Below are 26,058 nucleotides of genomic sequence, written 5' to 3' on the forward strand. Positions count from 1 at the left end.
CCGGGCCCGGGAGGGCGCGCTGCCGGACGGCGGCCACGAGGTGGCGCCGGCGCGCCGAGGAAGCGCGGCGGCCGCTTCTGGGCCGCCCCAGCAGCGGCTCCGCCGGCTCCTCGGAGGAAACAATGCGGCGCCTCCCCGCGTAGCGCGGCGCGGGGCCGGACGCCGGACACCCGACACCCGAGCGCGGGCCACCGAGCGAGCGGGCGGCAGAGCGGGCGTGGGGCGCTCTCGTTGAGAGCCATGGGCGCGGCGCGGTGCCGGGCGGGGGTGCGGCGCGGCCCGGAGGCGCGGGGGCCCGGAGCGCGGGGCCGGGGCCGCCTCTAGCCGGCACCGAGGGCGCGGGCCCGGGCATGAGGGCGCCCGCGGCGGGGAGCCCGTCTGCGCGCCGCGGCGCCGTCCCGCCCAGCGAGCGAGCCCGAGCAGGCAGACGCGCGGCCGGCGGTCGGGGGGCGCGCCGCCTCCCGGCCCCAAAAATGTGAAGCGGGGAGGGCGGAGACGCAGAGACGGCCGGGCTGGGCGCCCTCGCCGCCCTCCGGCAGCCGCGCCGTTCCGCTTCCCCGCCCGCCGAGGCCGCGCCGACTCCGCCGGCCGCCACCGGAGCAGCGAAGCCGCCGAGCTCCTGCGCCCCCACCCCCCCGACCCCCGCCTCCCTCGGACCCGGCTTCGGCCCGCAGCGGGTTCGCGGCCCGGACGCGGCGGGAGCAGGGCCCGGGACGGTGCGTCCGGCCTCGCCCGCGGCTCCTCGCCCAGACAAGTTTGAACAATGATCACAGTCAACCCCGATGGGAAGATAATGGTCAGAAGATGCCTGGTCACCCTGAGACCCTTTCGGTAAAGTTCTCTCCCGGATGGAGCGGGGAGGTCTTTTTCTCCGAGGGGGCGCTGGGTAGGGGTGGGCGAGGTCGTTCCCCGAGAGGGTGCCTGTCCCAGTGGCAGAGGGGGCTGTTCGTGTTTCTACCCTTGTGATGGCCAGGGGGGCTGTGACAGGGATGGAGCCGAGGTTCGGGTTCGGGTGGGGAGGGGTGGGCAATCTGAGACGTGTCTCGAGTTGGTCTAGGTTGGAGAGGACTCGGGATGCGAGGGTGGGCATGAGGGCAGAAAGCACCCAGGTTGTGGTCCTGGGCCTCGGCCCCCGGTGCCTCTTTCCTGCTCCTTGGGGTCCTTCCCACTTTGCAGATGGCCCCACCCGGCGGCGAAGTTAGTGCGCTGTGCAGGGCGGCACCCCCCCCCCCCCACCGCCCGCCTGCGCTTGGAGCCCTGGGTTGAGTCCTCCACCTGTGCCACTCCTCTGCCCCGGCCTTCTGCTCACACTCCCCTTCTCACGGCGGGGTGTGGGTCTGTCTCCAACGGGAAGGTTCCCGAGATTGGAGCAAGGACCTCTCCCGACCGGCTGTTCAGCTGGGAATTCGACCCTGGATCGGCAGCAGCCGAGAGTTGGTGTCAGGGGAGGCGCTGCAGAGCCCCAGGGCAGGACCTCCGAAGGCAGGAGAAGGGGAAGACCAATGCCCCCACCCCAATCTTCCACGGCCAAGGCTAGGCAGGGCTGGGGCCACGTGGGGCTGGCTGGTCCCTGTTGAACCCATCCCAGGGGCCTCCAGAGCCTGTCAGGGAAGGGGCAGCTCCTTCCTCTCTCTGGAGCCTGTGGAGCCTGCCTGCTGCCCAGGTCTGGGAGGAGATGCTAAGTGATGGGTGCCCAGCGGGATGGGAGAACTACCTTGCTCAGGGGAGGCTGGGCAGCAGAGGGCGCCAAGGGAGGGGTGGGGGTCGAACTCCAGAGGCCACAGGTGGGGTGTGGGTACCATCCACCCTGCAGGGGCAGGAACTGGGCAGGTGGATTTGGGTCGTGGGGGGGGGGTTGAATCCCCGCCCCTGCCAGGGCCCCGGTTGGTCTCCTTCTCAGCCCCTGACAGGAAGATCATGGCTGAGGTGTCTGTGGCCTCCCCAGCTCCTCCTGGGTGGGCCGGCCCTGTTTTGTGGAGCTGAGGAGACTGCTTTGGGGATGGCAAGGATCATGATGGACCACCCCTGTCTGGAGGATACAGGAGGGGAGGATCGTAGAGCTGGTGATGCTGAGGGTATGGTCTTGGGCAGCAGACAGGGAGGCAGCTGGAGCTCTGACAGAAGGTTCCCATGAGAAGCAGGGCGAAGCAGGGCGGGAAGCGGCTGTCTCTGGAAAGGGCCTTACTCCTCCAGGGAAATCCTCAAATCCCTGGCTGACGCTGACTGTTTAGAGGGTCCTCTTCCCAAGTCTGCCGCCCCATGTCGACCCCGCCCTACAAGTCATGGGAGGGCCAGCCAACTGGGGTGTCAAGCTCTGGCTGGGTAATTTCTGGTGCAATTGGAGGCGGCTGCAGGAGCCAGCACCACGGACAGCGCCCACTCCCGGGAGCTGCTTCCTTCTGGGGTCTTGGCTCTTTCCGGTTCTTATCTAATGGCAGGATTCAGAGGTGGGATTGCATAGGTTCTCATCCCTTCAAGTTGTGTGTCTTCGCCTAGGGTCTGTCTAGACTGCCCAGAGACCACAGCCACCCATGGAGTCTTTGTGTCCCCTTCAGATGGAGGGTGGCTGCCTCCCACCACGTCACTCCTACTTGTTTTTAAGGACAGACTGGAGGCCCTGTCTCCTCTGTCTCCTTCTGTAGTTGCTCCTGGCATGTTGCTTGAATAGATACATGAGTGGACGGAACCATTTGAACTTGAGTCTACTGTGAATGGCCCTAGGATTGAGGTCTGGCAGAGAGAGAGGCAGATGAGGTGTGCTGGGGACTTCAGATTCTGGGCGAAAAGTTGAGACTCCTTTTTCACAGCAGGACCTGCAGCCCAGGTCCCTAGCTCTAAATACAGTCCCACAGCTGTGGAGGGGGTTTGGGGAGGGAAGGGCCCATAAACTCGAGGAGCCTGTCCTGGTCCTCAGGCTGGGAGGACGAACAGCTGATTCCCTCGGGATCTTCCTGGGTGTGCAACCACCGACCTCCTCCACTCTTTCTCTGGCTGCTGTCTTGAGAGCAGCCTGGCTTCATCTTGGGTTCGCAGAGCCCCATCCCCAAGCGTGGTGGAATTCAGTGAGGGGGGCCCTCAGAGGTGAGGGGCAGTGTCCATTATGCTGTCTGCTTGTCCTTGTCCTCTTCCAGGTGAAGCCCTCAACGCTTTCTCTGCCGTGGGGGTTCTGCACCCTCTCTGGTTTAACCTCTAACAGCTTCATTTAAATATGGGGTGGGAATTTTGTTGCGCTTTTATTTTCTTCTGCAATTGTGTGTTTTCTTTAATGGGCTAAGTTTTAATTAAATACCGCTCTGCCAGCTTCGAATAATGAAGATTAAAATGCATAAACCAAGTCTTGCATGGAGATACAAACGAACGTGGGGTTGAGGCTGGCTGGTGGAGGGGAGAGGGCTGGAGGCCTCTAGCATGACTTGCGGGGCCTCCCCGGCATGAGCCTGGCTTCACATGAGATGGGCTTCTTCATCCTGACTGGGGGGGGGGCTCCCCTTTCATCTCTATCAGCGTTACAAGTCCCTCTGATCCATTCAAGGTCCCAGAACACCTCCATCTCTGGCCTCCCCAGTGCTGGTTAGTTCAGTTCTCCCGTTTGGGACCCAGCACCTGGTGTGGAAGCAGCAGGAGACAGGTGTTCCCTGCTTTCCCCCTGGCCCCCCCCCCCCAGTGCCCCACACCTGAGAAACAATCAGATATGTGTTGAAGGAATGAACAATTGTCCTGTTTTGGGTGGCTCTCCTGACCTGCGCCCTTTGAATTTGTGCACAGGTGTCTACTCGCTCTGACCGGTCCAGTGCACACAACTACCATGTGCCTGCCTGTTAAAGATGTGGGTTAGGGAGAATCTGGGCCCTGCCCTTGTAGATCTTCCCCTCTGGTAGGGATGGGGGCACACGCCATCCCCCTTGAATGCGATAAGGAGATGTTCAAGCCAGCTCATGACTGATGGCTGTGGCAAGACCCATGTACATAGTGCAGAGCCGGGCCCGGGTGACTGATGGGATCCAGGTGGGTTTCATCTGGACCGATAACTTGCCCTCTGGCTGGCATCAGCACCTGCTGTTTGCATCTGTACCAGCGGTTCTCAAACTTGAGCAAGGATCAGGACTGCCCAGAGAGCTTGTTCAAACACGTTGCTTGCATCACCCCCAGAGTGTGATTTGGTAAGCCCAGGAGTGGAGCCCCAGATTTTGCATTTCTAACAATCCCAAGGTGATGCCGGTGCTGCTGGTCTGGGGGTCACGCACCGAGGCCACGCTAATGAGCCAGGCTCTATCTGGAGGCTGGAACTTGCCCGAACTCTGCCTGTATCATTGTCCCTTGGGGTTTCATGCGAGGTTCTCGGCCATCTCCCTGTCGTGGAGCGCTCTTCATTCTGAGCTCAGCCCTGGATCTTCTGTTCCCCATCCATCGTTCCATCCTCGCTCCCTCACCCACTCATTCGTGCAGAGCCCTTGCTGGGTGGGGGTGCTTCCCACTGGCCTGTTTCCGACCTGTCCTCTTGCTCTCTGCAGGCTCTTTGTCCTGGGCATCGGCTTCTTCTCACTCTGCTTCCTGATGACGTCTCTGGGAGGCCAGCTCTCGGCCCGGCGCCCGGGGGACTCCCCCTTCACCATCCGCACAGAAGGTATCTTGGTGGCGAAAGGGGAGTCAGCAGTGGGTGCCGGTGTTTGTGGGTGGAGGGGAAGGAGGCCTTTGAACCAAGCAACTCAAGGGACTCTCTGGGGCTCCGTCCCAGGGATCCAGGCCACCTCCTCTAGGGACGTGGGAATGGATCGGGACCTTGGCCTAGGCTCTCTGACCCCGCACACGGCTTTGGCTTTGGTCCTGGCTGTGATCATCGGGCTTCTTCTGACCCAGACTCTCCGGCCAGGGAAGGGCCTTTGAGTCACGGCTTCCCAGGCATCAGAAGACGCTGCTGGAGTTGCTTCCTTAGTGTGTGTGTGGAGGGGCGTGTTCTGAATATGATCCCTGTCCCTTTGAGACGCATACACTCTGTGCTTTTGACCCAGGCTGTGGCCACAGCTGAGGGGGCCGGGGCTGGGATGGGGGTGGGGGTGGGGAGAGGCGGAGGGCAGGCCAGGCCCTGAGCTCAGGTGTCTTATCTCTGAGATGTGCCACATTGTCCAGACCTTTGTGGCTCCTTGCCCATGTGACACTTGTGAGGCAGCGGAGCAGAGGTTCAGAGCACGGGCTTTGGGGATCCGATGCACCTGGTATGTACCCTGGCGCGTTATTTCCCAGCTGTGTGCCATTGGCCAAGTCACTTAACTCGCCTGTGGGATTGAATGAGCCCATGGCATGGGGGTGTGATGGGCTCCAGACCTGGGAGACCTCCTGAAGACGGGCCCTCCCCCTTTCTCGTTCTACTCAGTGAAGAATGGCGAACAGTGCAGAGTCCAGCTTCATGGGTCCCAGGGGCTCTTCTGGTCACTGCAGGAGGGAAGAGCACAGGTGTTGGGGCAGCCGGGGCAAGTAGGTTTTCTGGAACTCTTCAGCGGGTTGGCTCAGTGGGCTCTGGGCTTGTCTCTGTCTGCAGCCCGCTTTCGCAAAGCCCCAGGGCCCACCTGTGTGGCTGCCCTATTCCCAACGGCAAGTATCTCCAGGAGCGTGGCTGTTGTCTCGGGGGGCGCTCTGAGGGGCACTTGGTATGCCATCTGGTGTCTCATCATTAGATTTGTTCCTTTGGTATAACACGTACTTCTTTAAACTTGCACAGCTCCTGGCAGGAGTTCCACCTTTATTAGTCATTCAAGCCTGAATGTAAATGAGTGTATCAGAGTTGCGCCAGTCTCTTCTGAGCCCCCGTTTTCTCCTCCGATAAATGGGGACGAGCCCTGTGTGCCCAGGGTTGACGTGAGTCGTGCTGAGATAGCACGTGGCAAGGGGCTCGAGCAGCATCTGGCAAATAGTCCAAGCGCCGTCAGTACTTATTGTGTTCGGTCCGAGACGGGGACACTGCAGAAAAGGTTGTTGAGGGGAACGGGTAGGGGTGAGGGGATGCTGGGGTTTCCGCCCAGGAGACGGGTGTGAAGGAGATTGAGGCTGGAAAAGGGGGCAGGGGCTGGTTGTGAAGGCGCACTTGAGGGGCGGCTTGGAGAGAGGTACTGGAGGTCTCGGGTCGATCGTGGGGGCCGTGGAGTGTGAGGAGACAGTGTCTAGGGAGAGGTGCTCAAGCCACTCCTGGAGAGGGTCACGCCTGCCTGGGGGGCTGCTACGGGGGCTTGAGGAAGCGGGACCGCCAGGAAGGTGAGGGTCCAGGAGTGGGGATCAGGGGCTGGGGGAGGAGGGGCGTGTGGCTGGGCTCCAGTCCTTCTGCTCGTTTCTCTGGCAGGGGATGGAACCAGTGGCCCAGAGTACAGAGAGGGCCTGTGGGAGCCCTGCCGAGCCGTGTACTGTGCAGCTTTGCCTGGTAGGGGAGGTGAGAGGCCAACCCCGCCCAGGTCTGTGTCTGAGGGGCGGGCAGAGCCCTGGAGGGGAGAGCACTTGCCCAAGGTCACCCAGTTAGATGAGAGGCATGTGTGTGTGTATGTGCACACGCGTGTGCCCGCGTACATGCTCAGGCTTTCCATCGGAGCGTAATACCCACAAGATGGACGCATCGCGCAGCCAGCAGCCGGCAACCACGACCAGGAAACGGCGCGTGAGCAGCCCCCGGGGTGCCCTCCCAGCTCCGCGCACCCAGTGCTTCCCTATGGGTGTCAGGACTCCGACGTCTCACAGCACAGGGCTTCGCCTGTTCTTCAGACGCCGTGAGGAAGGAATCGCATGGTGGCTGTTCTTTCGTGTGTGCTGTTTGCTCTCCGTACTGCACCTGAGAGGGCCGTCCCCGCTGTGTGGCCGTGGACGTCTGTCCCCGCTGCTGTCGTGTGAACTCCGTTGTGTGAAGGGCCCGCATGGTGTTTACCCACTCGACTGGCAGTGGACGTTGCTCCCAGTTTGGGGCATGTGGCTGGTGATGCTAGGAACATCCTGGTCCCTGTCTTCCGGGGCACACACACATTTCTCTTGCGTACGCAGAAGGCTGAAGTTGCCGGGTCTCCTCTCTCGTGACATCAGTTCTCAGAGCAGGTTCAGCCGACTCAAAGGCTTTTCACATTTCCTGGGTCCCTGGGCTGGAGGCTAAGTGCCTAGAATGTGGAACTAAAGGTGGGGAGGGGGAGACAGATGGGGAGGGAGGCCTCACCCTTCTGGAGACCTGACCCTGGCTCGGTCCCTTTCCCGATTATCTTTGTCCCCCTGGTTTCTTTCATGCCATGGGATGAAGTGGATTTTTTTGGAGAGACCCAAAAGCAGGGACTTGGAAGAGCCCCAAGTTTACATTGTGGGTTTAAAATCCTGATCATGCAAAACACACCTCCTCTAAGGACACCCTCACGCTGTGCCTGGAGCGGCCCTGCAGGAACCCCGCCTGGGAGGTGTGAGCTTTTCTGCCGAGGAGCCACACGAGCGGAGGCCTGGGGCTGGAGGGTGGTCAGGTGGAAGGGGAGACTGGAGGTCAAGGGTGGCGGTTGGGTTGTGGTATTGCATTGGTTCCCCTGTCTGTGCAGCCCCAGGACAGAATTGGGAGAGGGAACCTCTGGAAGGCACTGCTGTTTAGGGGGGGAGAAATCCTTGCACAAATCAGCAAACCGTCTGAGCACAAATGGGGGAAACAATCTGTCGTGTCCTGGCCCGTCAAGCCTGGCAGGGAAGTGGGCCCCCAGGACGAGGCTGGGGAGCGCTGGGAGAAGCAGGGTGTTCTCTAAAAGGAGGGGGGCCTGCCATAGCCTCCGTGGACGGTGGTCTCCCAGCGGAGGCTCCGGATTCCCTTCTAAGCCGGGTTGTGTTTTGTGATAAAGTTCTCTAGTTTGGGGATAAAAATGTAAGAGGCATCTTCTATATTCTGCATCCTCGTCTTAAGATTCAGGAGGGGGAGGGAGGCTAGCAGGAAGCGTGACTCCAAGTCTGACCTGATTCCCTCTTGCTGTAGGTGGGCCTGCCTCGGGCCCTGGGGGCTTTCTCTCCCAGAGAAGGAGGGGGTTTTGCCTGTGCAAAACAGACCCCGGTGCCTTCTCCCTGCCTCCTGGCTGCACTTCCCCTCTCTTGTCCTGAGGAGGAACTTGCTCTCCTCTCAGGGGCAGGCGGTGGGATGTGAGCTTGTGTCTCAGGCCTCTCTCCTGATGTTGCCGCGGATTCCCCGAGCATGTGTGGCTGGCTCTTCCCGGTCTCTGTCTTGTCTGGAAGAGGTAGTGGCTAGAGGCCGTCGCTGGGGAGAGGCCTGCAGGCGGGTGGGGGTGGGGGGGAGCTTGGCTCAGCTGTATGTGGCTGCCCTGAGGTTCCCCGGGGGCATGGCCCTGCCAGACCTTCCTACCCCCAGCTGGGATTCGAATCTGGGGAATAGCAGAAAAATATTTCCTTGCTCTGCAGCTGTCTCTGGCCTTGGACCTTGTTGTTAGGGAGCGCATCCCCTCAGAGGCTGGTGATGGGCGGGTGGGCCAGGGCGCAGGGCCTGCCCTTGTCTCCTGTGCTGCCCAGAGCCCCAAGCCTCAGTGACCTCAGCTGGCATCCGTGGTGGCTGTGTGCTGAGGGACACATGTGCTCATTTCTCCAGCTGGGCAAACACTTAAGTCGCAGCCCCTATCTCAAGGGCCAGGGAGGTCTCTCTCATCTGGTGAGTGGGGGCTCCTTCAGTTTCTAGGAACCAGCAAGAAAGGGTTGGGGTAAGGACAAAAAAGGAGGACAAGGCAGGGGACAAGGGAGGTTTGGAGGGACAGAGGAGCTTGTCTGTGTCTGGAGGGGTGGGGAGGGGCTGGGCCTGGATGGGTCATAAAACACCTCAGTCTGTAACCAGAAGGAGCCGTCTGTATCTCTCGGTGCCGGCTTTCCTTATTTATATGGAAATATGGAGGGAGTGCGTGTGAGTCCCGAGATGTGTTCCTAGGGCTTCACATTAAATACATTTCAATTTAGCTGACACCGGGAGCGGTAAGGTGACTCAGGGCCAGCCGGGGCTCAGGCCCCACTGACAGTTGGGGATGGGCGGTGGCCTCCAGGGAGCCAGCCAGGGAACAGATCCCACAGGAAGCTCCCCGGAAGCGGTGGGCAGCTTCCAGTCTGCGCCATCCAAGCCCCAGCGGTGGGGGAGGGTCTCGTGGTCTTGGTCCAGTCTGATGGAGGTGTCCTTACAGACCCATCTGAGAGCTGCAGTGTGTCTCCTTAGAGGCGTCCCTAAGCCCTTGGGTCTTCTGGGGTCATTCTTTCTGTTGACGTGTTTAAAGAATTGGCTTAATCTCTCCTATTTGGGGCCATACAGAGCCCCACAGATCTCCAAGGACTCCCCGGGGGGACTTATGTGTCCCTGCTCACCTCCTCTCTGAGCTTCTGCTGCTGTGAGTTATCCTGCTCACTTTGTCCCCTCCTGTGTCGTCTGTGTCCCTGACATTGACCTACTGGGAAGGGCATCTTTCCCCCCTATTCCTGGCACAGAGTAGGGATGATGGCTTGGGGGCTGGGACCACTGGGACGCACAGCAAGCCGATGACAGGTCCCTCCTGCGTCCCCGCAGCTGGAACCCCCCACCCGACCCCACATTGCCCTCTGGCCACCCTGCCTCCCCCGCCTCTGAGCCCCTGTGCCTTTTCTTGCTCCTCTTCACCCAGGCTGAACCAGAAATCTCCAGTCTTCTGACTCGATATGCCATCATTTCGCTTTCTCTCTGTCTCACTGCTCTGGACATTTAGACTCCTAGACTCTGCTCTGGCCCACCCAGGGGTTAGTAAAACAAAACTGAGTTTTCTCCCTAAGGGGATTCTGCTGGCTTTTATAGGAACAGTCTTTCCTTTTCTGTTACCCTAATCTCGAGAGGGGCAGATAAGGCAAGAGCCAAAACAGGAGTCCCGGCCCATAGAAACTCAGGGTTCTGTAGTCCAGTACCTCATTTATAGGAGGAGAAACTGAGGCCCAGAGAAGGAAAGTGGCATGTCCATCCATCCTGCACCCATGTGGCGGGTGACAGAGCAGGTGGCGTGCAGGCATTGTCACTCCCACCCCAGCCTGTCCCCCGCCGTGGTGCTGCCCCGGCTCTGCTTGGCTTCTGGGGAAGCTCTGGGCCAGATGAGGCCGCTCTTCTGCTGCCTGTGCTGTGGGGCTGGGTGCATGTGGGGGGGAGGGGGGCAGTGTCACTGAGGTTCCAGGGAGGAGCTCAGTCAGTGAGGAGGAGCCAGGGTAGCTAGGAGATGAGCTAGGACAGAGGGACAGCAGTGTGACAGGGCAGAGTGCCATGCCTGAGACATTCTGGGGAGCTTAGCACTGCTCCAGAAGCAGTGATGTGGGCTCGGCATTGTCAAGGGGCCGTACCTGCAGGAGCGAGCTGCTGCCCAGGCTCTGTGGTCCCGCTGGGCCTGTGTGCTCTGACCAGGTCATGGTCGGGGGGCCTTGGTTAACAAGCTCTGACTTAGGGTGTCCCCAGCTGCAGTCTTGCTCTTGTTTTCTCATGCCATACCTTTGAGGAAAGGACCACCCCAGCCTGTGCTGTAGCATTGGCTCATCAGGGCTGCCCAGGGAGGGTGGGCAGGCTGTGCACTGCATAGCTCCAGGAGTGGTACCAAGCAGTGGCCCGGTCAGATCATCTGATGTTCCCTATTTTTCTAGCTGAGACGATAGGAACCCCCACCCCCACCTTGTTTTACTCTGTGCTCCAAGCACCAGTTGAAAGCCACATACTACGTTTGGATGGATGATGGACTTGGGTGGGGGTCCCAGGGGTGAGAATGGTTTGAAAGACTAACCATCACCCCTAGCTCTGTGGAGTTGAAAGAGAGGGGGAGCTATTTATATCTTCTTGGACTGTGACTAACTGGCTGAGGACTGAGCGAGTGTGCTGGGACGGAGGGGTGGAGAAGCTTGCTTCACTTAGCACAGTGGTGACATTGCCCAATCCCGACCGGTTCGTTAAAAATCCACCCAGGTTTCTGAGAAGTGAAAGTGGGAAGATTGCTAGTTATTTCAGCTGCCGGTGCAGAGATGGGCTGGAGACTGTGTTTCTTTCCTTTCTTCCTCTAGATATGCATTTTTTTTTTATCAACACCCGAACTCACCCATTTTCATTCTTGGGCAGTTGTGTGTGTGTGTGTGTGTGTGTGTGTGTGTGTGTGTGTGTGTGGTGCTGGAGTCAGGGACCCTAGCTTTCGTAAGGAAACCAGCTCCCTGATGCTCCAGATTGCATGGCATGCGAGTGATGGCTCCCCGGCTGCTGGTGGCCTTCTTTCTGAACTCAGGTGGACCCAGTCCTCTGGGGAACACAGGAGGTGACTTAGTCAAGAGAGAAAGCCGCGAACACCACTAGACCCGGCCGGCCCCATAGCCAGGGGGTATGGGGGACAAGCAAAGTGGAAATGTCACAGGTAGCCTTGGTAGCTGAAGCGTGCCTTAGCCCCCTGCTCTCAGTTCAGTCCTAAACTTGGAGCAGGGCAGACCAGCCCCTCTGGCCTCTTCTCTTTTCCCCACCTCTGCCCCCGGGTCCCTGTGGCCTGCCATGCTCTCTCCTGCCCCCTCCTGGCACTGTGACAGCAGACAGCAGATAGGACTTGGTAGTACTGACTTGAGTTGGGGCCCCAGAGGCTGATAATATTACTATGAATGTCCCTTGGCCACAGAGCCCCACTGTGTGGGGGCAGGGGGTGTGTGATGGCAGAGACAGGCGAGAGCCTCTCTGAGCTCACCAGGCCTGGCCCCTTCTTTCTGGAGCAGCGTATGCTGCGGGTGCCCCAGCCCTTGGCTCCTGCTGTCTCCGAGCGCTCAGGCTGACTCATGGCTGCTGGTGACGGCCAGTCTTTGCCCAGGGCTTCTTGTAGCCACTGCTGCTGGCTGGCTACCCTCCAGCAGGTTGGGAGTAGCAGGAGTTGGCTGTCTCTGCAAGCCACCCTCAAGCAGTGAACGGCAGGAGACGGGCTGCACATGGCCCAGGTCCCTCACCGCTGGGCAGAGGACTCTGGGGCAGACTTGGCATCTGCTGGTCTCCCCAGGCTGGTGACTCGCCCTCTCTGGGCTGTCTCCCCTTCCCTGTGTGACCTCTTCACTCCCTCACTGGGGTTTCCTTTGCTTCCCAAATGCATGACTTGTCCTTACATCCTTGTCTCAGGGTTTGCTTTTGGGGTACCCAACCGCAGGCCCTCCCAACCCCCCCGGAAGCCCCTGGAAGCACTCAGGTCACCATGACTTGGCTCATCTGGAGTGGGAGGTTCAGAGCTGGCTCTTGGGCTTTGCAGGGAGCCAAACTGGGGATTGTGGTGCCTGGACCTGAGCATCCATGGACCGTTAGGAGGGGGTTAAAACCTTCACATGAGGGTGCCTGGGTGGCTCAGTCAGTTAAGCATCTGCCTTAGGCTCAGGTCATGATCCCAGGGTCCTGAGATGGAGCCCTACGTGGGCCTCCCTGCTCAGTGGAGAGTCTGCTTCTCCCCCAGCCCCCTGCCTCGTGCTCTCTCTCTCTCGCAAAAATAAATAAATAAAATCTTGAAGAGAAAACAAAAAACCTTCACATGATTTGACTGCGAGTAGGTGTACCACTCCGTTCTGCAGGTGCTGAAACAGAAGCCCAGAGACGTTAAGATGATCTCAGTGCCACCCAGCTGGTAGAGAGCAGGGTTGGCCTGGGGCTCTGTTCCCCAACACAACGCAGTGGGGGAGCCCCTGTCCTGCAGGGGTGAGGGGTGGGGTGGACTCACTCTCCTGAAGCCTCCTTAGCCTGCAAAAGCGGGAGTGGGGTTGGAGTCATAGAGCCACCAGGTGGCTTCAGGTGGCCCGCAGGCCGCAGCCGAGCCTGACCGTGTGCCCGCGCTCTGTCCGCAGTGCTGGGAGGGCCGGAGTCGCGCGGCGTCCTGCGCAAGATGAGCGAGCTGCTGGAGCTCATGGCGAAGCGCATGGACGCGCTGGCCCGGCTGGAGAACGGCAGCCAGCCGCACCGGGCTGCCGGGCGCTTGGCCGTGGACAGGTAAGGGGGACGCGGACGGGGAGGGGCCGTCAGGGTGGAGGAGGGGTCACCCCGGGTGCTGGTGGGCACCGTATCAAAATGTGCTCCCAGAGCAGGGGTGGGGGGGCCCTGTCGGGCAGCCGCCTTTCGGCTAGCCGTGTGGAAACGGTTAAGAACGCAGAAGCAACCGGTGTTACAACCCCGAGCACACGCCCGCCGCCATACTTAACAGCTGTTACCCTTTTGTCATGTTAGTGGCCTGACGTCCTTTTTTCCTTTTTCCTAAAAATCGCAGACAAAAGCTCGAGGGCCCTTTGGGGGGGGGTGGGGGGGGACAAGGGACTTCCTGAGTTAGGCGTCCGTTCTTCGAGTCCGCGGTAACCATTGGCATATGCCTCCTTTATACGCACACGCCACACACACACACACACACACACACACACACACCACAAACACGGGGTGTGGGGTGTTTGCTGGCCCCATGTGAGTGGATCCCACAGCACGTTTCCTGCACCTGTGTTTTCAACATGATAGCCTGGGGCTCTGTCCACGTTGACGGTCACGTGTGGGATGGGCGTATGAGTAACGTGGCCCCGCGGTTGTCCTCTACCAATGGGCCTGGGCCATTTTTGCCAGAAAGAATTTCTTGCTTTTTTCATTCTAAATATTCCCCTACTGAGTCTGGAACATCCAGAGGTCTCTGAGAGTTGGTGCTGTGATCCCTGTGCCTCAGCAGTGGCCCCAGAGCCCCTGTGTGAAACCAAATCATGTGTCTTGGGTGTGTGAGTGATCTGGGACGCCCGAGAAGGAGGACGTGTGAGGTCAGGGCCATCCTGATGGGGCGCCTTGGCCCTCAGGCTCGGCTGTGGAGGGCGGGGCTTGCCGCCCACACCGCAGGGAGATGACCTGCACTTGACCTCTTTTCAACACTGGGGTTCCTCGTGGGGTGGATTTGCTCCATGTGTTCTAAATGCTAAAAAGTAAGTTTGAAACCCACACTTTACACGATTTAGCAAAAGCTGTACTTTGGCCAGTGTGACTTGCTAAAATTGTTCTACTGCTGAAAAATATCGTTGAAATCCACACTTCCAGACAATTTGTAGGAAAGCTGTGGCCCAGCCAGTATGTGTGATGGAAAAGCCAAGGCTCCAGGCATTTCCTGTTTGGAGTTTGGCTCAGTCTGTTAAAGTGTCGATGGGCCAGTCCTGGTCATGGCAGGACCCTGGCTGGCCTGAGGCAGGGGGTGTGGGTGGCGGACCCCTCCTGTGGACTGGGGTTCCTCTGCCCCGTAGTCTGCCTAGGTTGGGCTCTTGGCCATGACACCATCTCACAAAGGCCCTGCCGATGGAATGTTCTGGAGGCCCATTTGGGTCACTGGATGTCGGCGTGACTGCTTTCATATGAGGTGGCATTTACAAGAAGCTCACCCAGGGCCTGGCGTCACCCTTACTGTGTCGTACCTCAGCCATTGGTCCCAGGTCCGCTTTACGGGTGCTTCCTTTTCTGCCACAGCGAGGGGGGAACTGAGGTCCAGAGAAGGTCAGGATCTCGCCCAGAGCTGCACAGCTGCTAAGGGGCTGACCTGGCTCTGGGCCTGGGCCAGCAACCCCAGACCCTGTGTTTCCCCCACTGAGCTCTTGATAGCCATTCACGAAACATGCGGCTGTGTGGGGTTAGTTTTTATTCCTTTGCAAGACGTTTCAGATCAAAGAATTCACAGCCCAGGGACAAGATACCCTTTGTTAGCTCTTTGCCTTAATTTGTTTTGGTTTGGAAAACGTAGGCACTGCAATGACAGTCCGGGGGCCACGTGGTGATAGCGTTGGGTGCCTCTCCCAGGGCGTGCGTGGCTCCTGAGCGGGCTGCGTGACCGGTGCCGGGCGGGTGCGCTCTCAGCATCCTGGACGAGGACCTGACAGCAAACTGAACTGATCGGCTCATGAAGTATGTCTTGGACCTACTAAGTGCCAGGCTTGGACAGCGGTGTTGGGGCCCAGAGATGAGCCTTGTCCTTACTTCTGTGGAGAAGACTGGCAGGAACCAAGAAACAGAAATAAGGAAGACAAGTTTAGTCACTGTGCCTGCTCTGAAGGGTTAGGGACAGAAGGCACTAGTCACACGGGGAGGTCTGGGAAGCCCTTTCCGAGCTGGTGGTACTTAAGCTTGATTCTGTGAGAATCAAGCAGCCAGCTGTGGGAAGGAGCCAGCTATGGGAGGAGCTGGGAGAATTTGAAGTAGAGTGGGCAACAGGTACAAAGGCCCTGGGGTAGGCACAAGCTTGGTATGTTGGAGGAAAAGAGCCAACGTGAAAGCCAATATGGCAGAGCCGCATGCGGGACAGGAGAGGCCCACAGGGCATGGGGCAGTGGCTTTGTCAGCTGTGGTGAGACCCTGGGACACTATTCTGAGAGGTGTGGGAATTTGCCAGAGGGCTTACCACCAGGAAGTGCTGGGACCTGACTTCTTTTTAAAAAAGAGCTCCAACCAGTGTGAAGAAGGGAAGCCCGGGAGCTGGTGGCAGAAATGGGGAGGAGGCGAAAGGATTGGGCTCCCCTGGAGCTCCTTCTGGGGCACGAGATCATTTTCTCCTCTGTGCAGAGAGGCCACTTTCCTCTCGCTGCCTGTGCCGCTCTAATCCAGCCCCTCACCCGCATGGCATCTTTTGCCCTCTCCTGCCTGCCCCCAGCTGGGCTGCCACCTCTCTGGGCTGCTGGCTCAGCCTCTGCCCACAGGGCTGCTCACCAGGCTGAGGGCAGAACACCAGGCCGCTCTGCCTCCACGAGCATCCTGCTGTGGGGGGCAGAGACCAGGGTCAGGCGGCCTGTCTTTTTGGGCGGGGGACCTACTGTCAGCTGGTTCAGCGCCGTCTCTGGTTTCTTCCAGTCCCGGCCTCTGCCTCCCTCCTCCCGCCCCTGCCCTGCCCTTCATCCCCTTCAGAGCGGAGCCCGCGCCACCTCCTAGCTCCGTCCCGGAAAATAGCAACCATCCATCAAGACCAGCGGAGCCCATCAAACCCCACAGGCACAGCCATAAATTGCAGGGACATTGTTGCTTCTGGTTGCAGGGAGAGAAATGGTGGGTGTGTTCAGGGCATGGTCGGGGGTGGGTTGCTGCTTGCTCATGCCTCGCCTGTGCACAGACACTCCAGCTCCTGCCCCATCTAAAGCCCCTGGACTGACCTATCCGGGCTAGGCAGGAGGGAGTCTGGCAGACGCGTGCTGCTGTGTTTCCAGCAAACTGTTCACCTGCACTTGGAGTTCTCACTTCGAAATGATCCGTGGCCTGAACAACCCCCACGGTCCTCCCCCGGCCCTGCTGGAAGCTTCTGGACTGTTGCCTCCTACCCATGGTTGGTATGTCCTCGGGGAAAGCAAATTTGCTTTTTTAGCCTAGGAAAACCTAATTAGGGGTTATTTGCAGATTTGCTGCGAGTGGCATCATATTATGTATCCTAAAGCCAAACAGTAATGATCTCCGAATTTCCCATAAGGCTTCTCTGCAGTAGCAGAGACGACCAGCATCTTAGGCTGTTGTTATTCGAGTCAAATAGGAGTCCGTATCTGCTGGACGCTTCTGTATGTGGAATCTGGGCTGGGGTTTCTAGACTCTGTTCTCAGAGGGACCCTGCTGGGGAGGGGCAGCCGCACCCGGCCGTGTGCACAGCGAGAGGCTCAGCAGGGCTGTGTTGGAGAGCCCGAAGCTCACTGCAGTGAGGGGCAGACTCGGGGCTGCATCCTGGCTGCTGCCTGGCTGGGGGGGCCCGGGCCGGCAGCAGGTCATGTGACTGCTCTGAGCCCTCCTCGTCCCTGTCCTCATCTGTCCGTGAGAGAGAATGCTGGGCGGGCGGGGGGCAGGGGGGAGACCCTGCCTCCCCCTCCAGCCCCCTCCTCCTCCCCAGCCCTGTGGTTTCTCTCCCTTCCCCGCTGGGTGAGCAGAGAGAGAAGGGGCGAGCTGATCACATTTGGGAGGGCCTAGAATCCCCAAGGAGGAGAGGGGGTTTGGGGTGAGTCTGCTGGAAGTGGGGGCGGGCGTTTCAACAAAGTAGCAGGAGCCAGGTGCTCCAGACGGAGGCAGTGAGCAAAACCACCCGGAAGGCTCCCATGTGGGAGGAGGGCCTAGAGGACCTGGTGGCGGGGTGGGGGAGCAAACCCTGAGATTGAGGGCTGCGAAAACTGTCTACAGACTCTATACTCCCCGGTTTATGTCTTCGGTCTCAAATATCCGCATGCCCGCCCAGCTGGGTGTCGCGGGAACAGCTCAGATGCGGCGTGTTCTGGACACACCTGAACCCCACTTCTGCCCAGCCCTCTCCCTCGGGCCATGCCAGGCCCAGCCTTTCCATCGTCTGGACCCCCAGCCTTGGCGTCAGCCTCGACCCTTCTCTCTGTCACTTGTGTCCCGTTCGTCAGCAAACTGTCCCCACCTTCAGAAGGTGCCCAGAATCCCCCCTCTCTCCACTGCCCACCACCCTGCCCTCCTCCCACTGACTCCCAACTCAGCAGCCAGAGAGATGATTTTAAAATACCAATTCGGTCAGGAGCCTCCTCTGTTCCCCACCTCCCCCGTAGCTCCCTGTCCCACCCAGTGGCCCATGACCCCCATGCCCCCAGCCCCCTTGTCTATCTGGCTCCTCCCCTGCTGTCTTCCCACTTGCTCCCTGGGCTGCAGCCCACCAGCCTCGGCACTGTTCCTGCAGCACAGCCATCTCCCTCTGGGCCTTTGCACAGGCTGTGCCTCTGCCTGGAATGCTCTTGTCTCCGATCTGGCCGGGTGAAAGAATCCAATTTCTTCCTCCCGCGGATTTCTCCCCTGACTTCCTTCAGTTTTGGCTCACGTACCGCCAGCGGGCCCTTCCCCGAGGACCTGTTTCGAACCGTGCCCCGCCTCCCACATTCCCATCTCACCCCATGTATTTCCATGCTTTGCTTGTCCACTGTCTCCAGAGCTGGAACAGATGCCTGTGAGGGCAGAGTTTCCTCCGTGTGTCACTTCTGGATCCCAGAGGTCAGTCAGCAACCGTCGGGGGAAGGGAGGGAGACGGGGAGGCAGAGAAGAGCGGCAGCGCGCGCCCTCGGGTGCCCTGGGGGCTTGTGCCTGTGCCACTGGGCGTGGCGGGACAGCAAGACAGAAGCCAGGGGCGCTGTGGCCACCACCAGCCACCCCGGACGAGTTCCCGTTCTGGAAGCCGAGGAGGTCGGCCCATCTGGGAGGGCCTGGTTACTGCCGCGTGGCCTGTAACGACCTGCTCATACCCCACTGGGAATCTGTCTTAGGAAGAGAATCCTAACTTAGGAACAGGCGTATGAGCAGCTTGGTCCTTGATGCCTTTTTTACGCTGTCAAAAAGTGTGAGCAGTGGGGCACCTGGCTGGCTTCGTCGGTGGCGTGTGCAACTCTTGATCCCGGGGCTGTGAGTTCAAACCCCGTGTTGGGTGTAGAGATGACTTAAAATAAAATCTTAAATTTTAAAAAACCTCACAGAGTTGGAGCAACAATTGGAACGTCCCCCAGCGAGGAGGCAGCACGCGGACCGTGGCGGCTCTGCTGGGCGCTGCTTGTGCCGTCATCAGATGGGATGTGGACAGGGACCGGCAGGGATTCTGGGGGTAGGGGACGGCGTGAAGGGCAGGTTTTACAGTTACGAACAGAGTTGGACTGCGAGTACGCAGAGTTCAGCAAGAGCCCAAGTACCGATACTCAGTGCAGCACGTCACGATCCCTGTCCCTGGGTAAGGGGATGAGGGTTTTTCCAATTTCCTTATGAAAAAAAAAAACCTCAAAAAATGCTTCTAGACATTCTTGGCCACCTGTGGCCCAAGCCAAGAGCCTCTGGGGTCTGCGTGGGAATGTGGGTGGGGGGGCAGGGCAGAGAACAAGTGACCCAGGAAGGCATCTCTGGGGGCTGCTTTCAAAGGCTTGCCTCAATGTTGTCACACCGCATGCAGGGCCCTCCCTCCCAGAACAGCCTCTGGCTGGAGGTCGGGGCACTGCTCTGGCCCCATTGCTGGAAAGAGGCCAGACTGGTGGCGAGGGACTGGGTTAGCTGGGTGACGGGGTCAGGATCAGTCAGCCCTGCAGGGTGGAAACCTAGCCACTGTGACGGGTGTGAATGGGTTATGCGTCCTAACAAAGACAGAGACTCTCAACATCCCAAGTATTTGCCGTTCGAAAGACAGGGTGCACCTGCTCTTAGGCTCTCGGTGTGTCTTTAATAAAATATACATAGGAGATATTTTAGAAAATCCTCCAGGGGAAAGCCAGGCCCTGAGATGTGGGGGCTGGCTTCCAGCTCTTGTGTCCCCCTGCCCAGCCTCAGCACCCTGGCTCTGTCCCACTCAGGGGCACTGATCCCTCCCCCAAGTGCTGAAACCACACATGGCTCAGCTCTGGCTGTGTTCCTGCCGACAGCAGGAGACGATCCATCCTTCTGTCTGTCTGTCTATTTATCTAATATAAACGTAGATGTAGGGATGTGTGTGTGCATTTCTCGGTGCAAGAGAGAGAAGTGCTCTCTGTTCTTGCTCGGGGAGGGGCTGGCAGATCCTCTGGGGCGTTCAGAGCCCCCCACAGCCTCCGGCAACCCGGATGGGGGCAGAGGGAGCCGAAGAAGCTGCGGAGGGGCACCGAGAAATTGGGGGGAAGGCTGGACGCTGGGGCTGGAGCTCCTTATGTCCCGTATGGTGTGTGTGAGAGGGGACAGACAGACAGTCACGGAGAACAGGTCTCCCTGTCCACAACACTCGTGTCTGTGTTTCCTGATAAGTGTGGCTGTGGGCACCTGGGTGCAGAGTCTCCGGGTATTAAAAGGAAACTGACTGGTTTCATGATAAAATAACAACTCCCAGCAAGCATGCTGGCCAGCTGCCGGAAATCGATACTCTGTTAATTGAATGCAACCTTCATAAATCATGGGAGGAACACGAAATTAAACCTCCTTCCCCAGGCGTCCAGGAGAGCCTGTTCAAGGGGCCTGGGAATGAGGGCCAAGTGGGTGATGGTCTCAGGGGCTGAGAGGAGGGAATGGGGCATCTGGGGGGCCTCTTGGGGGCCTGACACGAGGGGGTGACTGGAGCTGGGCCCCAGGGGAAGGAGCCACTGTGCCCCAGCCCTGGGTGGCGGAAGGAGCAGAGCATCTCGGGGGGCCGTGGCTGGCTGCAGCCGGGGTGGCCGTGGGGGGCCGTCTGGCTCCAGGAGGCCGCCCGTGCTAGGCAGGAGGGGCTGGCGGTCTGTGGGCATGAGGTGAGGGATGCTTGGGCCAGAGAACGTGGAGTACTGTGGATACTGGAGAATTCTCCAGGAGCCTCCCCAGGGCCTGCACAGCCCTATGGCCCCGAGAGCCGCGGCAGCCACGGGACCACCACATTTGTCGGAGGTGGCGTGTGAAAAGGTCCCAGGATTCTTGGTGGAGTATCTGCCCAGCTGCGGGGGGACGGTGGGACCCATCGGAGCCGATGCCCCAGTGGTCCTAAGAGCTTCCTGATAATGCAGAAGCCCCTTCTTCTCTGCCCCTACCTGGCACCCACAGCTTGCAGGCTGGGGCTGAGAACCTCACTCTCCTCTTGCTGACCGTGCCGCAGGGAGCCGCCGCCTCGGGGATTATCTGCTGCTCCAGGGTGAACAGCAAAGGCGCCTCCTTCGGGGCCCTCTCTTTAACCTCCAGCCTGCCCTCTGCCCACCTCTCCCTGACGTGGCCCTGGGTCTCCGCTACTCACGCTCAGGCCACCCTCTCAGTAGACCCCTTCAAGTTCGTCTGGTTTACCCACCAAAGCGTGCACCAACGATAAAACAGGGGAGGAATAAAAATAAGCATCAAGTAGGAAGGATTAAAGGGCCCCCGGTCACCTGCACCAGCAGGGGCGAGGCTGGGTGCCTCGTCCCCGCGAACTCCCTGCCTTGTAGACACAATTCCAGCTCTCTACCCCGGGAGCAGGCCCTACAGGGTTAGGAGTGGTGTTGACGGGGAGATGCCTTCTGCTAGAGCTCTTCTAGCCTTTACCACCTGCCGGGGGTACTGAGGGCTCTGCCCCCACGATGTCAGTCCCTAGCTCAGGGCCTTGGTCCTGCTCTCCTGCCTCTGTGCCCACCCTTAGGCACAGACCCCTTGCAGGTGAACTGGTACCTGATTTTTCCACATTAAAGCTGTGGACCTGAGTGAGTGACTCAGCTTGGCTGTGCCTTGGTTTCCTCCTCTGCACAATGGGGCCCTTAGAAGGAACCATGACGTTGTCGGGACAACTATCGGGGGCCCCGTCGGCTGGAGGCCGCCCAGCCCCGACTTCCCAGTTTATTCCCCTTCTTTGTGCGTCCCAGGCTGCTGCCCTGCTGTGGTCTGTGGTCTCAGGGCATCTGCTTTCGCTGTCCATTTTATAAAAGAGCATCCCAGGGAGAGAGGACGGATCGTAGATTATTTGACAATAGGCAGCGCTGCCCAAATGCTAAGCCCGGTTGAATAACAGAGACGCCAAGTCATTCCGATTTAAACAAGCTGAGCTCGTGAAATCAGACAGATGCCACCTGCGCTATTTAGAGCCCTCACGGGTGATGCTCCCGGGAAACGCTTATCGGGTGAAAATCCTCCAAAAAGGGATGTGCTTTGTTCTGCGGTCGGACATTTGAAAGTTCTTTTTGGGGACAGTGGACTGCTGTAGGTAGGGAACGTACGCGACCCGAGCGTTTGCTGAGCCTCTGCTCCACGCTGAGCCGGGCTCTTCAGCCTTACATCGAATCCTGGGAGTCCCTCTGAGTTAGTCAAGATTATCCAGCTGTTATAGGAGCTGACCGGAGTTCAGAGAGGTCAGGTAACTTGCTCAAGGTCACACAGCTGCCCGTTGGAGTCAGGATTTGAAGCCTGGACCTCTGACTCTGAGGCCCTCCATCTTCCCAGTCTCTGCCTAATGTGGAGAATCAGCTGCTCCGGACTGGAGAGGTCAAGGGCGTGTCTGGCTGTTCTTGTCTCCGCTGAAAGTAGCAGCAGGGGACGCTTGGGCTTCAGCAGGCAGAGCCGTTAGAGGGGTTTCTGACAGCGGGGGCCCACGAGAACCTGGACTCTCCTTTTATTTTTTTGAATTTCTTTTGTTAGTTTTTTTTGTTTTGTTTTTTTTTCCAAAGCATTTTATTTATTTACTTGAGAGAGAGAAAGAGAGAACACGAGGCAGAGGGAGAAGCAGACCCCCGCTGAGCAGGGAGCCCAGCATGGGGCTCCGTCCCAGGACCCCAAGATGACGGCCTGAGCCAAAGGCAGACGGTTCACTGACGGAGCCACCACCCAGGCACCCCGCAGACTCTCTTTTTGTGATGGACTAAAAACCATTTTCCCTCAGTTTTGCAGACGGTGATGCATTTGTTTCCTTGGGCTGCCATAAAAAATGACTGCAAACCGGATGGTTTAAAACAATAAAAATGATTTGCTCTCTCGGTTCTGGGGGCTGAAGTCTGAAATCCAGGCATCAGCAAGGCCTCATTCCTTCCTAAACCCCGCGGATCCTTCTCTTCCCTCCGTCTCTTGGTTCCTGGTGGCCCAGGCTTCCCCTGGCTCGTGGCGGTCTTCGCATGGCCTCCTCCACAGGACACCGAGGCCCAACCTGATTCAGCATGACCTCATCTCAACTAATTACATTTGTAAAGACCCTATTCCAAATAAGGTGACATTTTTTGTGGTTCTGGGTAGATGTGAATCTACCACAGGGAGGGGGGACGTTACTCGGCCCCGCGCGGGGATGGAGCTCTGGGCACATGTCCCATGCTGGGCAATAGTGCCAGGCTCCGTTCAAAAGCCCGTTCCTGTCCTTGAGGGCTCAGGACTCCACTGGGACTTCTTCTTTTTTCCTTTATTTCCTTTTTTTTTTTTTTTAAGGTTTTATTTTTGGGGCGCCTGAGTGGCTCAGTCAGTTAAGTGTCTGCCTTCAGCTCAGGTCATGATCCTGGGATCCTGGGATCGAGCCTCCCCATTAGGCTTCTTGCTCAGCAGGGAATCTGCTTCTCCATCTCCCTCTATCCCTGCTTGTGTACTTTCTCTCTCTCACTCACTCTCAAATAAATATATAAAATATTTTTTAAAAAAGATTTTTTTAAGTCATCTGTACACCCAACCAGAGGTGTAGGGCTCACACCTACAACCCCAAGATAGAGAGTGCCATGCTCCACCGACTCAGCCAGCCGCCCCCCACCCCCGACCTCCACTGGGGGGTTTCAAGCCGGCCACTCACAACCATGTCCCAGCACATGGGGGACTCAGAGGAGTGACCTCGCTCCCAAAGGGTGGCCAGAGCAGACCCTCGAGGGAGAGACCCCTTCAGGAAGGCTTGAAGCAGGGTCCCTTCCCAAGTCTCCAGGGACCGGGCAGGACCTCCCACTTGTCCCTGACAAGGGTTGTTTGTGCTCTGGGGTCTCTGACTAGAAGTTGGGAGGAGTACGCGCTCCTTCCCCGCCTGGGAGCTCCCCCGGTGTTCCTCAGCCACCCGAAGACCAAGGAGAATTACCCCTACTTCCTCCTGTCTGAGGATGTTTTGAGCAAAAGCAGCATCATCTCTGAGTGCTCTCCTTCTTTGTAATCTCGTAGAAGGCTGCTGCAGCTGAGCTCTCCCTCCAAAAAGACATGTCACCGTCTGAATCCCCAGTGCCCATGAACCTGGTCTTCCCCGGAAGTGGGTCTTGGCAGGTGAGGTCAGATTAAAATGCAGTCACACTGGATCAGGGGCCCTCATCCAGTGACGGCGTCCCTGTAGAAAGAGGGAATGTGGACACACAGAAGGCCAAGGGACAGCAGGGGCAGAGGCTGGGGGATGTGTCCCACCAGCCACCGCCGGCCCCTCCCGAAGCTGGGGAGAGGCTTCTTCCCTTCTTCCCAGCAGGAATGCACCCTGCGACATCTTGGGTTCGGACTCCCGGCCTCCAGGACTGAGAGGGAATAAATTTGTGGTCATGGCATACCGGCTTCTGCTGGTTTTCATTTCTTTTTGAGACGGTTATGGGATTGTGTGTGTGTGTGTGTGTGTGTGTGTGTGTGTGGACACGCAAGTGTGTCTCGAGGGCTTGTATGCCCCTTCCTACCACTTCCTTCTGTTGCCACCTCACCCCATGACTGCCTCGCCCCCCGACCTCCTGTCTCCCGCACCCTCTGTGGACGGGGCCACTGCCTGACCTCTCCGCGCGGAAGGCAGCGGTGGGAGGGGAGGGCGGCCTGAGGGGACAGGCAACCGTCACCATTGTGCCTCCTCTAGACGACAGGCCACTCAAGAGGTGTCCTCCCTTCTGTGCTTCCCACTTTGTGCAACAGTGAAGTCCCCGTCCTCGTACGGGGATAGACGGAGCTCAGACAAGGTGCGCAGAACCAGACGGTGAAGTGCGAATCAAAGGAACGGAGTTCGTGTGTCGGGAAGGGCAGGCCGCTTAGACATCCCCACCCCCGGGGGAGCGGGGTCCGGCTCGACACAGGCCCTCACGATGAGATAAATCCTGCATGTGATGTCTCAGAAACGTCTCTGAGAGCTGAGTAGTAATCAACGCCAGGAAGTAAATTCTCCAAAAATAAAAGCAACGCGAGTCTTGGTGGTGGGCGGAGGGCTGTGATGTTTGTGGCGGTAAATGTGTTTAAGATCCTGGGGAGAATTCAGACTCGGGAGCGCAACAGTAATTTACTAGAGGCTTAATAGTTGGCACGTCCCCAGGCTGCTTTGGGTGGAATTTATTTTGGCACGACGGAGCCCCTCTGGGAGGAAATGGAGCTGCAGGCTCAGGGCAGCTGGCCGTGCCCGGGAAAGGGCCTCTGTTGCCTGGGTGTCCCGGGCCGGTCCCCCAGGCTCTCCCAGAGAGTTCCTCCGCCCGCTTTAGCTTCAGTCGCTGCCCCCAGCACGTGGGGCACACGCACGTGGGGGTGAGTGTGCACACACGCCTGGGACACGTGCACGTGTGTGTGCAGCGGGTGCTAGAGAGCCCCCTCCAGCCGGGCAGGGGTGGGGGGCACACGCCTCCACCTCCAGGCCCAGCATCGGCCGTCGCTGCGCTCTGGTTGGGGCGTGGGGGTGCCAGGAGCGCTCACACCGGCTGCCCTCGCTCGTCCCTCATCCCAGGAAGGCGCCCGTGGAGGGCTGTGTGCGCTCACCCCTGGCTTCTCTTACTAGGTTTCCCCCTGGGGCTGGCCTCATGGAGCGGATCCAGGCCATCGCCCAGAACGTGTCGGACATCGCCGCGAAGGTGGACCAGATCCTGCGTCACAGCCTGGTCCTGCACAGCAAGGGTGCGGCCCAGGGCACTCCTTTGGCCCCAGGAGGCCAGTGTGTTGGGCGGCCCTGACCCTCCCCCCGCCATAGCTCTCCCGCCTCCGGCCTCAGGCTCTGGGTGGGGTGACTTGGGGTTCACCCGACTGGGACTGGTGTGAGAACAGAGGTCCTGGAGTCCCTGGGGGCCCCCTCCATTTTTCTTGATGTGGGGAGCAGCAGGCGGGGGCCCCCCAAGAGGGTTACATTTGGCTGGGTGCGTGAGGTCTGCCTATCCAGACACTGGGCCATTCAAGCTGGCTCCTCACTGGTTCCAAAGCCCGTATGGGAGGTAGGGGCCTGTGGCAGAGGGGGAAACCCGGGCGTGGGCACCCCCTGGCAGGTGGCCTCAGGTGAGAAACCCAGGGGAGGGAGGGCAGTGTGGGCTCCTGGGCTAACCCCTTCCCCCCAGACCTGGGCTCCCCCGAGGCCCCCAGCATGCTGACCTTCTCCCCACACAGTGTCTGAAGGCCGGCGGGACCAGTGTGAGGCACCCAGTGACCCCAAGTTCCCTGACTGCTCAGGGAAGGTGGAGGTGAGGCTTGGGCTGAGGATGGGGTAGAGGGGACCGGGGGGCGCTGGCCCCAGACCAGCTCTGAGATCCTGCTCCTGGCAGCGATGTCTGCCCAGCCCCCAGCCCCTGACCCTGGCGGAGGCCAGCCTTAGGGCTTCTCTGCACGGGCTGTCTGCGGGGCCCACCAACCCGCACTGCCCACCACGATCACGTTTCAGGGTTCCCGGTATTTTGTCACAGCAAACAGACTGTTAGTAACACCTCCAGCGGCCCGCGTCCCCGCCAGTTCAGACCCAGACTGGATCTCTTGAGTGGCCCTGTCTCCCCGTCCCTCCCCATCCT

The 26,058-nt window shown here is 59.2% G+C and overlaps 1 protein-coding gene across 3 annotated transcripts in view; it reads left to right on the forward strand.

The window, feature by feature from the left end:
• Positions 1-387: 387 nt before the first annotated feature.
• Positions 388-26,058, forward strand: part of MGAT5B (alpha-1,6-mannosylglycoprotein 6-beta-N-acetylglucosaminyltransferase B) — a 65,080-nt gene continuing 39,409 nt past the window's right edge. For 2 of the 3 annotated variants that reach the window (XM_082705315.1, XM_082705317.1), the window contains exons 1-5: positions 663-831; positions 4,512-4,624; positions 12,829-12,970; positions 25,068-25,183; positions 25,664-25,737. In XM_082705315.1, the coding sequence (XP_082561441.1) occupies positions 764-831; positions 4,512-4,624; positions 12,829-12,970; positions 25,068-25,183; positions 25,664-25,737 (513 nt within the window). In that variant the 5' untranslated portion in view covers positions 663-763. Of the gene's footprint in view, positions 832-4,511; positions 4,625-12,828; positions 12,971-25,067; positions 25,184-25,663; positions 25,738-26,058 lie in introns of all 3 variants that reach the window. The other variant, XM_082705316.1, reaches the window with a different exon arrangement.

Source organism: Mustela nivalis (assembly GCF_964662115.1).
Source record: "Mustela nivalis genome assembly, chromosome: 17".
NCBI classification, from domain to species: Eukaryota; Metazoa; Chordata; class Mammalia; order Carnivora; family Mustelidae; genus Mustela; species Mustela nivalis.